The sequence below is a fragment of the Camelus dromedarius genome, chromosome 7 (genome assembly GCF_036321535.1).
Source record: "Camelus dromedarius isolate mCamDro1 chromosome 7, mCamDro1.pat, whole genome shotgun sequence".
NCBI classification, from domain to species: Eukaryota; Metazoa; Chordata; class Mammalia; order Artiodactyla; family Camelidae; genus Camelus; species Camelus dromedarius.
The window spans coordinates 48264767-48279484 of NC_087442.1; the positions used below are offsets into that span (position 1 = coordinate 48264767).

The window sequence follows — 14718 nt, forward strand, 5'->3', positions numbered from 1 at the left end:
AGATGAGTAAGAGTTAGCTAAGTAATGAGGGAGATGGGCTTCCAGGTGGGGAATGTAGATAGTAAGAACAAAGGCACAAAGGAAAGAAAGAGCCTAGTGAATGTTTGTACACAGAAGGATTAGAAGTATGACTGGAGAGACAAGTTTAAGGCACAGAATAGTGAGGGGGATGAAACCGAACCAGGACCAGCTAACTTCATATGCCATGTTAAAGACTTGATCCTCTAGATCAGAGGGAAACACTGGAACATTATACTCTAAGGAGTACCATGGTCACACTTGTGATTTAGATAGCTCACTCTGCAGCCAGGTGGAAAATGGATTTGGGAGATGGGTTAGGAGGCTGTTACAACTCAGACCAAGGTGATTGATAAAAGTATCTCTGAGCAGCCAAAGTGGTTGACTGCAAGGGCACACACAGGACTCTTAGCAGAACCTGTCAGGGCTTTAGAGCCTGTTAATTCTTACTTTGCACATAAATCAATTAATAATAAACCTGGTTATATGGTTTAACAGTCACTGGAAATTTTCTTAAGCAAGTAGGGAGAAACTGCTACAGTCAGTATCACAATCAAGAAATAATAAATATCAGAGAAAAAGGAGGCAAGAGCAATGAAAAAACTGCACAATAATTTGAAATTCAGTTTGAAATTTAAGCCTAGAGATTAAGAACACAGGATTTAGGCTGTTAGGAAAGTCTGGGCAAGTATACAACCTCCCTAAATGTATTTCCTTAATCTTTAAAATGGGCATATTAGTGACATTGCCCTCATTATTATGAGTTGTTAAGAGTATTAAATAGTTAATATTAATGAACTCAGTGCCTGACAATGGTCGGTACTCGATAAGTGGAATCTGTTACTGTTGTTAATAAAATGATCTGGGCATTTAATTTGGGTCAGAGCCTTTCTTTTATGGATACTAACAGTTGTGACCTTAAAAAGGGGTTCTAAATTTGGGAAAACAGCAAATTGCATTTTCACTATAGATTTCTAAGGGAAGAAATGGTATGATTAAAGTAGCACTTTCAGGTGATAAATGTGGTAGTCAAGTATTAGAGAAAATGGTGGAAGGAACACCAGCTTTGTGGCAAATGCAAATGGGTTCAAGTATTTGTTGAAGCTGAGAGAAAATGTGGTTTCTCTGAAGTATTAGGTAAAGGACATTGAGAGCAGAAGAAAGAAGCAAAGACAGTAAAGGAGATGAAGAAGATATAGTGAACAGACATGTGCAGTGAAAATCAGGGTATCATAGCATTGTGGAAATGAAGAAAAGAGAATTTTCTGGAAGAAAGAACCTAAAAAACTGTGAAAAGAAAGCTGTAGCAGGGTTACAGAAGTTCTGTGTTGGGAGTGAGAGAAGGAATCCCATGGGGATAGTGACATAGGTGCCAAATGTCTGTTCTGCTTGTGGGACTCATCTACCCTAAAAAATATTGGACAGAACCACGATTATTCTTATGTAGAAATGCTTTGACTTGGTCAGTCAATTTCATGGCTTCTCTTATTCCTATACTAGATGATCTAGACCAAATCTAGGTATGTTGGTGCTATTGAAAATTGGCTGATATTCCCCAACCTAATCTATTATAAAGAAATGCTCATGGACCAGATTAAGCAGGACTCTAGACATGGATGGTATATTTGGAGTGTCAACTACTTTTTACTTGATAAAAGTCTCCTCCATTATTGTCATAGTGAGTACAATACCAAGTATCAGTGCCCACACTTGGTTCTAGGTGTTACAAACATAGGATTTATACTTATTTATACTTAAATGCTAACTTAAGGCACTGTAGTATGTATTCGTTAATACACTATTAAATTTAGATTGTACCAAGTATAACTCCAGAATGCTTACTTGTGGTTCTAAGAAGTATTCTAATTTTAAATAGAAATGCAAACATCTTAATTTTTATATTATGGAAATTAACATACCTTATACCAATGAAACTGTTTTCCTTGAACTGCAAAGATGACATTAATGTTGTTGTCTATTAACTTTTCTGAAAGTTGGCCTAGTGAGGGATGTTCCTGTAACAGATAATGAAATAATGAAGGGAGTGAAATTTAGTAACTCAATCCCACACACATCCAAACATCTATTATGAGGAAAGCTGTATGACCAACATGAAAATGTATTGTGTTGGGAAGGATTATGATTCTACTAGAGGCATTTAAATTCTTTTAAAATATAAGATCAACAGTCCCATTACCATCACATCAAAAGGAATAAAACCCCTGAAATAAACTTATGATATCACTTATATTGGGAATCTAAAAAAAATGAGATGAATTAACTTATTTACAAAACAGAAATAGACTCACAGACATCAAAAACAAATTTATGGCTGCCAAAGGGGAAAGGAAGGGAGATAAATTGGGAATTCAGAATTAATGGATACACACTACTATATATATAAAATAGATAAACAATAAGGACCTATTTATTGTGAAATAATTTTAAACTTACAGAAAAATGATGAAAATAATCTTTTATTTTTATAGTAAGTATACGGTACTGAAAAAGAAAGCAATTTTTAAGAATACCTGTGTTACACCCAAATGTTCATAGCAGAACTATTTACAACAGTCAAGACATGGAAGCAACTTAAATGTCCATCAACAGATGATTGGATAAAGAAGATGTGGTATATACATATACAATTGAATACTCATAAAAAAGAATGAAGTAATGCCATTTACAGCAACATGGATGGACCTAGAGATTCTCATACTAAGTGAAATAAATCAGACAGAGAAAGACAAATATCATGGTATCACTTATATGTAGAATCTAAAAGAAATGATACAAATGAACTTACATACAAAACAGGAGACTCACAAACACAGAAAAGAAATTTATTGTTACAAAGGGGAAAGTAGGGAGGAGGGATAAATTAGGAGTTTGGGGCTACCAGATACAAACTACTATGTATAAAACAGATAAACAATAAGGTCCTAATGTATAGCATAGGGAAGTATGTTCAATATCTTGTAATAATCTATAATGGAAAAGAATCTGAAAAAGAATATACATATATATAGGTGAATCACTTTACACCTGAAACTTTGTAAATCAACTATACTTCAATAAAGAAATAAGATCAACATCAACATATAAGGATATTTTAAAGACAAAATCTCCATAAAAACATAGAACACAGAAAAATGATGAGTGTTGAATTCAACATAGTACAGAGTGTTCAGCACCTCTTTAGATTAAAATTGGACTCTAAGTGATGCAATTGAAAGATAATTTAATATTCAAAACTGGACACATTAATGACAATCACATTCTGAGGTGAAAGTCAGTAACAAGTATTTAAATGCAAATATGTGCATATATATACACATATATATATTTATATACACATACATGTATTTGATATATAACATGGTATAGTACAAACTCTTTAAAAGCAGAAACACCTGTATTCAAATCCCTGGTTGTCAGTTTATGATAAAAATTGTATCTTAGGTCTATCCTCTATAACATGTGAATAGTGTCTACTTTGCATGATTGCTGGCAAGAAAAAAAGATAACCATAGTACATGAAATATTTAGTGCAATTTCTTGTATGTACTCAAAACTAATAGCAGTTATTATAATTTTTATTTTCAACAGCTTATACAAGGTGCAGGTTACTGATCTCTTAACCTGTTATTATTGTATTTAACTTTTTGTCATTCACATATATATTGACATTATAAATATGTCTCACATTGATAAATAAAACATGTAGAGCTAACTGTGACATTCTTTGTGGTCGTGAGAAAGCAAGAGATGAGCAGGAGAAGGGGAGTGAAATTTAGTAAATATGAGAATTCTTACAAATATGGAAATTTCTATATAAAGTTATATTGTTAGACATAGTGCTTGATATTTTTTCTTTCTATAAATAGTCTTCTAGAAATTAAAGTGAATTCAAATAGCAACTTCATAACTAGGTATTCTAGACAGACAATGTCAAACTTTACCTGCAGTAGTCCCCAGTTTTTGTTGGTGCCTAGTTGCATCAGCCAGGGATCATGTGACTGAACCTATTAGTATCATTTGATTCAAATTCAAGTTAATCTGTAGCTTTTATTCTCCCTCTCACTCTCCAGTTCCAGTTGTGTTTTATTTAAAGGAAAATTTTGCTTAAGCCATCTTGGTCAACATTTCTGTATTTTGGCATCTATGTGAACTCAGTGAAAAAGCTAATTTTACTACTTTCACTTATAGTGTAAATTCTGTGATCCACACATTAAACTTACATACATAAAGTTTAATATGATACAAGATACAGCCTTGTGCTTAAAACTACTGTCACTAACGTGAGTAACTGCTGTAATCCGAATATCTGTGTCCCCCTTCCCAAATTCATATATTGAAATGTTAATCCCAAGGTGATGGTATTAGGAGGTGGGCCTTTGGGAGATGATTAGGTCATGAAGGTGGAGCCCTCATGAATGGGATTAGTGCCATTGTAAAAGAGAGACAGTGGTGAAAGCACCCTTGCTCCTTCTGCCATGTGAGGTTATAACTAGAAGGTGTTTTCTATGAACTGTAAGGTAGGCTCTCACAAGGTCCCGAATCTGCCAGTGCCTTGATATTGAATTTCCCAACATCCAGAATTGTGAGGAATAAATTTCTGTTATTTATAAGCCGTACAGTTTACAGTGTTTTGGTATAGTAGCCCAAAAGGACTAAGATAATAATCATAACAAACATCCTTTTATTTCTATATAATCTATAATTGCTTTGTTGGAAATAAGTCAACTTTTCATGAACTACATTTAAATGTGACATGATACCAATTTATGAAGAGGTTTAAAAAGTATTACCACGTGGATTTGTATAAGAAAAATTCTGCACAGAGCAATTCTTAAGAATATAATTTTAAAGTAATAGAAAAACAGTCCCCAAATTATAAGTTCTGTCAGATAAATTCTTGTTCCTCATTCCTAATAATATGTATACTCTTAAAAAAGATTTATGACAGTTTGCATAATGCTAGTAAATTAAAGAGAACAAGTAAAGGAAGGTATATCTAGCTGCATTGGGAATATTTTTTTAATGGCAACAACTACTTTTCAAATATTTTTACTTAGACAAAAAAAATCAGTTTGCCAAGCATTCCCCTTTCTTAATTTTTTAAAATATTTTTTATTGATTTATAATCATTTTACAATGTTTTGTCAAATTCCAGTGTAGAGCACAATTTTTCAGTTATACATGACCCCCTTATTAATTTTTAAAACCATTCATATATTAAGGAAAATTTAATCCATATGTTTTTAACCAGCTTATACTTAACTCATAAAATCAGTATTAAAGAACACTGCAAAATGTAAGCAGCTTTTGGAGCCTTCTTAATCTCTTTCCCCCTTTCAAGGACAGGGAGCCACGTTGACCAAAAGCACACAAAATTTAAGCCTAGAAAGTTTTAGTTTGCCCAGAACATCATTAGAAAGGTCAGTTGGATTTTTAAGCTTAAAAGAACACATTTTTTTTAACCCTAGAAAGAAATGTTTTTAAAGAGAATTCCAAGTACCTTGAGGCAGATTTGTTAAAATTACAAATGTTTAACAGATGTTTAAATAAACCACTGTTGACAGGAGTGCTATGGATTAATGACCATTGTTGCAACCCCTTCCCCTTTCCTCCATGGAGCATAGTATCTTTTTAAGTATTTTATCTTTTATGTCTTGTATTTCACTAGCAGGAACACCCCCTGTCAGCCAGCTGTCCTGTTCTGGTGATGTCACTGCTCCTCATCTCTAACTCCCTCTCTGTCTAACCCATCACATGTTGTTGCTCTAAACTCTGAAAATAATTAATAGAGATAACAAGCGTTTCAGGGGCAAAAGCAAGAAGGGAGAGCAATGTGCCAAGACAGCTGCTAAGTAATTAAGAGCAAAAGGATTCCTTTCACATTTTCCTTCTTCACTAACACCATCACTGTGATTTGTGGGAAATAACTTATAAATGTCACAATAGAAGAGGGAGTAAGAAAGATTCAATGGGAATAGTTTCAGTTAAAGAGATAAGTGTGTAGAAATATATGAATTTTAATAATGTGCATATTTAGTGACAAAAATAAATGTTTAAGATTCGCCATAAAAGTGAGATTCATAATAAAAGTTCTTAGAAGATAATATAGAATTTGTAGTATTGCATATCATAAAAATATACAAAAAAACTCCAAGTTTCTTGGTTAAATAAAGTACTCAATTATCTGGATTACTTTTTAGAGGACAGAGACAACATGAAAGCATTATGATAGCACAGATTTATTTAGATATTAAGACTTTATGTGTTGTCAGTCCCCATGTATTCCATAGCCTATTTTCTATCTAGATGGCTGCATAGTAATAATCACATAGACTCAAATTTCTCATCAGTGGCACTATTAACATTTTGAGCCATGTATTGCATATTGCGGGTGTAGGGGTGTCCTATGCATTGTAGGATACTTAGCAACATCTCCCTGGCCTCTGCCTTTCAGATGCCAGTATCTCCCTCCTCCCTTAGTATTAATAACCAAAATGTCTCTGGACATTTTGTAATGTCCCAGATCTGAGGGGCAAAATTGCTCCAGTTGAGAACTATACCAAGAGCAGAGGATCTGGAAACAGACCACCTGGGGCTTCAACTCCTGGTTCTGCAGTTACCAGCTGTGTAATACTGGGCTGCGGTCTTAATCTTTCTGTGACCAAGTTTCTTTATGTGTAAAATAGGTATAAATACGAGTTATCTACCTCTCAGAGTTATGGTTAATAGTGTAAAGACTTTCACTTAACATTTTGTAATTATTAAGCCCAGATTAATGGTAAGTTGGGGCTCATGTGCTGATGTCACATTGCTTGTCATATACCTAGGCACTACTACATAGGCCTGTTTCCTAATCTCCATTTTCTCATTTATAAAATGGAGGTAATAGCAATATCTACACTTCACTAAGACATTGGGAGGTGCTCACTAAATATAAAGGGACAAATACCATGGGGCTGCTTAATAAAGCACAACTTTCAATAAAAGACTGCTATTAATAAAACATATTTGGAGGCCATTTCTAAAGGCAAGATGTTGGGCTCTTGGATATGCTTTGTTTGACTTGCCTCATATATTTACTTTTTGCACCTGCTCCTGAAGTGTCTGAATCTGTGACTCCTGCCAAACATGGTTATCCATTGATATCTTGATATCCTCATTACTGAATGAGGGGCATGGACTAATAATTTCTGTAAGCTTTTCAATAAGAGTGGTTATAAAAAGTTTTTGGCTTAAATATGATTTAACCAAAACATATAGTTTAATTGGAACATTCTATTTCATAAGTATTTTCATCAAATTTTGGTTTTCTTGTATCACTTTGGAAAACCATTATTTTTTTCTCATTTTTAGGGACTTTATAAAAGCAGAGTGGGGCTACTCTGAGTCTGGCCCAGGTAATTCTGTGGGGAACTTTTGCTTTCAATTTTGATGGAAAAAATAAATTAAATATTGTTTGCAGAAATAATTTCCTGGTTATTTTTTGGCAAGCATTCAAATTACGTTTACTCTAAGGTTATTATTAAGGTCATTATTCTTCTCATGGCATTTACAATTTAGGACAGATAGATCATAGAGCAGTAAGCTCTTGGAAAATTGTGTATTTCTAGGAATTTATCTATTTCTTCTAGGTTGTCCAATTTGTTGCCATTAGCTGTTTGTAGTATTCTCTCATGATTACTTTTCTGTGATAATTGTAGTAACTTCTCTTTCATTTCTTATTTTGTATATTTGGGCACTTTTTTTTTTTTTCTCTTAATGAGTCTTGGTAAAAGCTTGTCAATTTTGTTTAGCTTTTCAAAAAAACAGCTCTTGGTTTTATTCATCTTTTCTTTTTTTTTTTTTTTTTTGAATCTATTTTGTTTCCAATCTGATCTTTATTTTTTCCTTCCTTCTGCTGACTTTGGGGTTTTTTTTTTTTCCCTTCTTTTTCTAATTCCTTTAGATGGTAGGTTAGGCTGTTTATTTGAGGTTTTTCTTGTTTCTTGAGGTAGGCCTGTATTGCTATAAACTTCCCTCTTAGGATTGCTTTTGGTGAATCTCATAGATTTTGGAGTGTTGTATTTCTGTTTTCATTTATCACAAAATATTTTCTGATTTCCTCTTTGATTTCTTCATTGATCATTCAGTTTTTAGTAGAATATTGTTTAGTCTCCATATGTTTGTTCTTTTCCCATTTTTCTTTCTGTAATTGATTTTTAGTTTCATGCAGATGGGGTCAGAAAAGATGCCTGATAAAATTTCTGTCTTCTTAAAGTTGTTAAGACTTGTTTTGTTTACTAGCATGTGATCCACCTTGGAGAGCATTCCATGTGCATTTGAAAAGAATGGACATTCTGCTGTCTTTGGATGGAATGTCCTGTAGATATCTACTAAGTCCAAGTGGTCTAATTATTCATTTAAGGCTACTGTTTATTGATTTTCTGCATGGATGATCTCTCTGTTGAGGTAACTGGGGTGTTAAAGTGCCCTACTATTATTGTTTTACTGTCAATTTCTCCCTTTATTTCTGTTAATATTTGCTTTACATTTATAAAGCTCCTATATTGGGCTGTATTGGGTGTGTATATGTTAACGAGTATAACATCATCCTTTAGTATTGATTCTTTTATCATTATATAATGCCTTTTTTGTCTTTTGCTACAGACTTTATTTTAAAGTATACTTTGATATGAGTACTGCTGCCTCAGCTTTCTTTTTGTTTCCATTTGCATGGAATATTTTTTTCCATCCCCTTATTTTCAGTCTGTGTATCTTTAGCTGTCGAGTAAGTGTCTTCTAAGAAGCTTGTACATGGGTCTTGTTTTTCATACAATTAGCCACCCAATGTCATTTGATTGGAGCATTTAGTCCTTTGACATTTAAAGTGATTATTGGTGGGTATATGCTTACTGCCATTTTGCTACTTGTTTTCTGGTTGTTTTTGTAGTTCTTCTCTGTTTTGTCTTATACTTTTAGTCTATTCCCTTGTAGTTTCATGATTTTCTTTTGTGTTATGTTTGTGTTCCTTTCTCTCTAATTTTTGTGTTTGTAGTTTTTTGATTTGTAGTTACCATGGAGTTCATATATGTTGACTTATAACTATAGTCATTTAAGTTCAAATACATTTAAGAGATCTACATTTTTTACTTTCCCCTCCACATTTTGTGTTTTTGAAGTCATATTTTATATCTTCACATCTATCCCTTAAATATTTGTTGTAGTGTTAGTCGATTTTATGATTTTTGTCTTTTAACGTTTGTACTTGCTTGTTTAAGTGGTTGATCCACTGTCTTTACTATGTATCTTCCTTTACCAGTGAGTGGCATTTTCCCCTTCCTATAATTCATTTTTTGTCAGAGCCATTTTTTTTTCACTTAAAAAACACCCTTTAATATTTCTTGTAAGTTCAGTTTAGTATTGATTAACTCTTAGTTTTTGCTTGTCTGAGAAGCTCTCTATCCTTCAATTCCAAATGATCAACTTACTGTATAGAGTATACTAAGTTGTAGGGTTTTTTTTTTTCTTTCAACACTTTTAAGTATATTATGCCACTCCCTTCTGGCCTACAAAGTCAGCTGTAAAATCAGCTGATAGTCTTATGGGCAATCCTTTGTATTTGAATCTTTGTTTTTCTGTTGCTGCCTTTCAAATTCTCTTTACCTTTAAAAGTTGTAATAATATTTTTAAAAAAGAAAAAATAACTGGCCATGGACTTAAAGCTTTTGGGGTACATTTTGTCTAGGTCACATTTCCTTTACTTTCCTGATTGTGTAAGTTCATTAAACCCAAAGGTGCTAACACTCTAAATTGATCTTGTTTCTTTAATTAATTTTGAAAAGTTGAATTTTTATGCAATGTTAAGCAGAGAAAAACAAAGTAAGAATCAGGAAATAAGGTGAAAATTTTTATTATATGCTTTAGTTTAGCCATATTAGAATTACTGTTACTATTCTTATAATTTCAACTGAGTAATTTCCAGGAGACTAAATAAGTAAAGGAATTCTGAGTAGTTAAATGATAGGAAAGGTGAAGAATCACTGACCATAATATGATGAGGCACACACACACAAAAAGGCTCAGTAGAGAAAGAAACACCAAACCTAAATTACTAAATACAGTTAGAAGTATGTTTGCATCTCTCTATCAGGCCTAAGAATCATGGTAACATTAAAAAATCCCATTAATAAGTGTTCATTCCTGTGTGCCTCTTCCAAATACTTGCTCCTTGACTCCCTTTCATTGTTATTGGAGACGTTGGTGTTATTCTTGGCCTCTGCCAAGGGTGGGGTGAATGGACGACTCTAAATAAGGTTGGGAATCACCCTGGAGGAGGTGGGTAGGGAGACAAGATGAAATTCTAGATCTTCAGTATTAATAACCTGTCTGCTACACCATTAACAATTTTTATACTAATATCTACCATTTTAGAAAGAATTCCTTATTTTAAACTGTCATTTATTACTGGTAAATTATAAAACTACATTTCTACTTGAGTTTTTCATTCTGGCATTTGGAAAAAAAGCAGTAGAAAATGTAATTTATTTAATATGATTACATTATTTGCCAATGGCCATATATAAAATATAACAATGTTTAAGTAGAAACTGTTTAAAATTGTATCTTGTTTTATAATTTATGTAAGCCAAATTATCTGCTTTATTTCTTTTATAAGTAAGACTGTAACCAGGTTAGAGCACGTTACACCAAGAACTTCATTGCTCTAATTCTTCTAGTTTTCCCTTGAGACACTGGAGCAAAGTGGCTAAGAATACAGATTTTAATATAAGGTTGAACTAGATTGAGCCATTTATTAACTTTTTAGCTGTCTGTCCTCAGTCACCTTTCTTCATTTCTTCTTACCCCAGTTTTTCTGTTTATGAAAGAAACATAATTATGACTACCTTACCTAGTTGTAAAGATAAATTTCATACTGTATACAGTGTAATGTTTGCAGTATACTGATAGTGTATGTAGCAAAAGTGGTTTCAGTTAATAAAAACTCAAAACATTGGTAGTTATTATTCTGGAGTTCACATTGACCCTCATTAAATAGCTATGTGAACAATCAGTAGAACTCTGGTCCATGTAAATTAGACATGTGATAGATCTTTTATCAGTTTTTTTCTTTTATAAATGAAAGCTCTAGAATCTTGGACTAAGAAGCTCACATACCATTCAGCACTACTGGTATTGGCTGCTGGAGATAAAGCCAGGAAGCTAAGTGTTTGCTTATGTAACTTATACCTTTAAAATTCTTCTCCAGTGGCTGAATAGCAAAGAATGGAAGTCGTTTAAAATGAGCAGGTAAATATGCTAAGAGTCAAGCTCAGGGTACTTTGGATGTAGGAGGTTTCGGAGCAGTAGCACATCTTGTATATATAAATGCATAGTTAAGGGATCAATCAGAATGTTTCAGCTTTTTTTGTTTTTAGGGTAGTGTCCCTAGAAATGTGGGGAACAAGACTTCTCAGGAAAAGGATCCTTTAAAACACAGATCTAGCATGAATGAGATAAAAGTATTCTTCTAAGGTATTAACAACACACTGCTCCTTGGTTTACTCAGTACATATCAGTGACATGTGGGAAGTTCATTCTTTTAAGTAGGTAAAACAGTGTTCAAAAAGGCAAATAAAGTTCTTGATGGTTTGTCTAAATTCCTGATGTCATAAGAGCCCAAACACTGGGTAAAATTCCACCAGAATTATAATTTATATTTCTATAAGGCTATATATATGGCATGGCATATGTCTAAAAATATGAAAACATTTCTTTTCCTTAAGGAATCCTTCCTAGGTGAGCAACAGCACTCTAAAATACAGTTATGGAGAGAGGACTTCAGTGGCTTGGCAAAACTTCAGAAGAAGAATGCAATGCAATTTGAGAATAATGTGATTATTATTTTTCCCTTAAAAAAATAAGCTTCTCCTTGTCTCACAATAGAATAGTTCCTCATGTCTTCTCCACTCCCAGTAAATGAATTAGAATTCTATCCCGGATTAAAAGAGATTAAATGGAAAGAAGGAAAGATAAGAAATGACTAAATTAAAGTGGATGGGTCTACCAGAGGGAAATGTGGCTGAGTAGAAGAGAATTAGCAAAGGGAAAGACACTAATAGAGTAACTCCAAATCCTAAATTTTACATTCAAACTCTAGTTACCTTTTACGATCTTTAAATTTTGATTCTGCTTTCAAGAATCTAAACCAACCGAGGATTGAATTTGTTTTATGTGGTAATACAGTTGCTTCTCTAGACTTTCAAAAAGTCTGGTAGGGTGTTCCAGATTAACTAAATTAAACTATTTAAATTTCACTTATGGACTCACACACAATTTAGCATAATTTATATGCTTCTAATACTGCATTTCCCAAACTGTGCATGAGGTGCCTTAGAGCACCACAGTATACTCACCAGGATGCCTTGAAATATCTTGAATTTTTAAGGGAAACACAGTGATACTCAGCATTTGTCAGGTACCCATGAACTACTAGCTGAAGACAGTTCATAGCTTTAAGATTACATTTGGCTCTGTTCCTTTAGACAACATCTTATCTTTTCAAAGTGGGGCACTAAGAAAATCATGTGGAACAGGAAATGAGGGTGGATATGTCCAACCTGATTCCAAGGCTTGGGAAATTCCCATTAGTAAATTATTTACTAAGAATAACACAAATATGCATACATATTTTTGATGATTCGTGTATATTTCTTTTAACTGGTTACTAAGTTCTTAGTACAGAAATAGTTATGTTATTTGGACCTAACTACTTAATAAACAGAACTGTCAGGTTTTTTATTTGTTTTGTATACATGCACCAGGGGAAAATATTACTGAGACACTAGCTACCAAGATCTAAGAAAGTTTGGAAGTTTTTGTTCTAACATTTGCATGCATGTATAACTAGGTGTCAATGCCACAAATAATTGATGTTTTATGCAGTTGATTTTCTACATGTAGAATAGCTAATGCTGGGTAGGATATGGTTCTAGGAGACTGTATTTAAATATATGATTCAGAGCTGACACTAACCCTCAGGAAGCTATCCAGATATGCACTGATTTAAAAAAAAAATAGGCCCTAAATATAAAGCTCAGAGGGAAGGGGCGAGGTATAAAATTCTAAAAGCTGGTCTTGTTTCAATCCATTTTTTTTCCTAGTCTCTATCTAGATACTACCTATTATACTGTGAGGATTCCTCAGGCCTAATACACTCTTTTTAACAATCCTTAATATGTTTTTCAATACTAACTGTGTAGAACTAGTTTAATTATATAAAGCAAATCTATATGTATGTGTTTTTTCCTTCTAAGTTCCTTTATTTGCATTGAAAGTAAGCTTTTCTATCATTAATTATACACTGCTTTACAGAATGTCAGAGAGTTAGCTAGCTACTAGATATCATCAAAGTATTTTAGTCTTATGTTTTATTGATCAGAATTTATAGATTCCATTGTTTTGTAACTTCTCTGTCATGGCTTATCCTGACTCCACATCATGCTCCTTTGGAGAATTTCTTGGTACAAGAATAGGTTAATTTCCAACTTAAATTTATACTATAACCAAAAGATTCATAACTACTAAGAGGCTATTGCTATGTTACCATGCTTGTTGATCTGACGTAGACGTTGTTTTTCAGATGACAGTTTCCATCATTTGGCACCACTATGCCTGCCAATTTGCTATCAAGAGCAAGATGAGATGTCTGATCTGTCATCACCAGCAGCAATCTTTTAGCTTCTTTTCGCCATCCAATATGACTCTTAAAATAAATACATAATTAGGTCTTTTACTATAACATAGATCTTTACTTTGGTCTTTATCTTAAGTAAACATTAAATTTGAGTTAACAAACATTGTCAGGCTAGAATGATATACATAAATTAATCTCTCTTTGATAAATAGCATTGAATTTTTTTTAACACCCTTATTGTGGGATGGTTCCTGTACACTAAACTACACATATTTCATATGTACAATTTGATGAATTTTGATAGATGTGTACACCAATGAAACCACCACCACAATCAAGATAGCTAACAAATATTAACTTTCATTTTTGTATACTTTTTTACCGTAGCCTTTTGACCACACTAACTCCTGCCTAGAGATGTCTGCTATTCTCCCAGAGGAAGAATAAGCCAGGTTTCCAAAGTGCAGAGTGCCCAACATGATGTGAGCAGGACAACAAGCTATTTCTGGTTCTTCCTTGGAGAGTGGTGAGTAAAAAGAGCAGTCCTTTTGGAAAGGATTTTCCAAGGGCTTAGATTATTCTTTCCCTTTTATCTTTTCCTATTTATAACCTTCGTCCAATTTAGCCCCTCTGTCCTGAACACATACCAAAATGAGTAACACTGGTGACGAATAAGAGATAGGAGAAGAATGTATTCTTCTATGCTCTGTTTTCACTCCATAAATCAAGGAGAAAAATGCTAAATTCTTGGGGAATTTTGCATCTGAGCAGACACTCAATCATGTGAAACTTCTTACCTCACAGACAGCTGCCTGAAGCATGGCATCAAAACCTCCTTCAGGTGTATCTATATTTCCAGAGATCTTCTGTCTGTGAACTGCTTTTTCAAACTCAGTGATGTTCTCCGTCAAAGACAGCACATGGATATATCCATGAGGAGGCATACAGTCTAAGTTGTAGTCACTATATGGATAAAGAAGAAATGCAAATTTCCTTCAAAGATCCAA

General features: G+C 33.4%; 1 protein-coding gene across 1 annotated transcript in view; it reads right to left on the minus strand.

Annotated features, from left to right (window-relative positions):
* ITGB8 (integrin subunit beta 8) overlaps positions 1-14718 on the minus strand; it is an 81842-nt gene that overhangs the window by 19947 nt on the left and 47177 nt on the right. The window contains exons 5-7 of the mRNA XM_010984668.3: positions 14509-14674; positions 13622-13780; positions 1938-2033 (exon numbers count right to left, since the gene is read on the minus strand). Of these exons, the coding sequence (XP_010982970.1) occupies positions 1938-2033; positions 13622-13780; positions 14509-14674 (421 nt within the window). The remainder of the gene's footprint in view (positions 1-1937; positions 2034-13621; positions 13781-14508; positions 14675-14718) is intronic.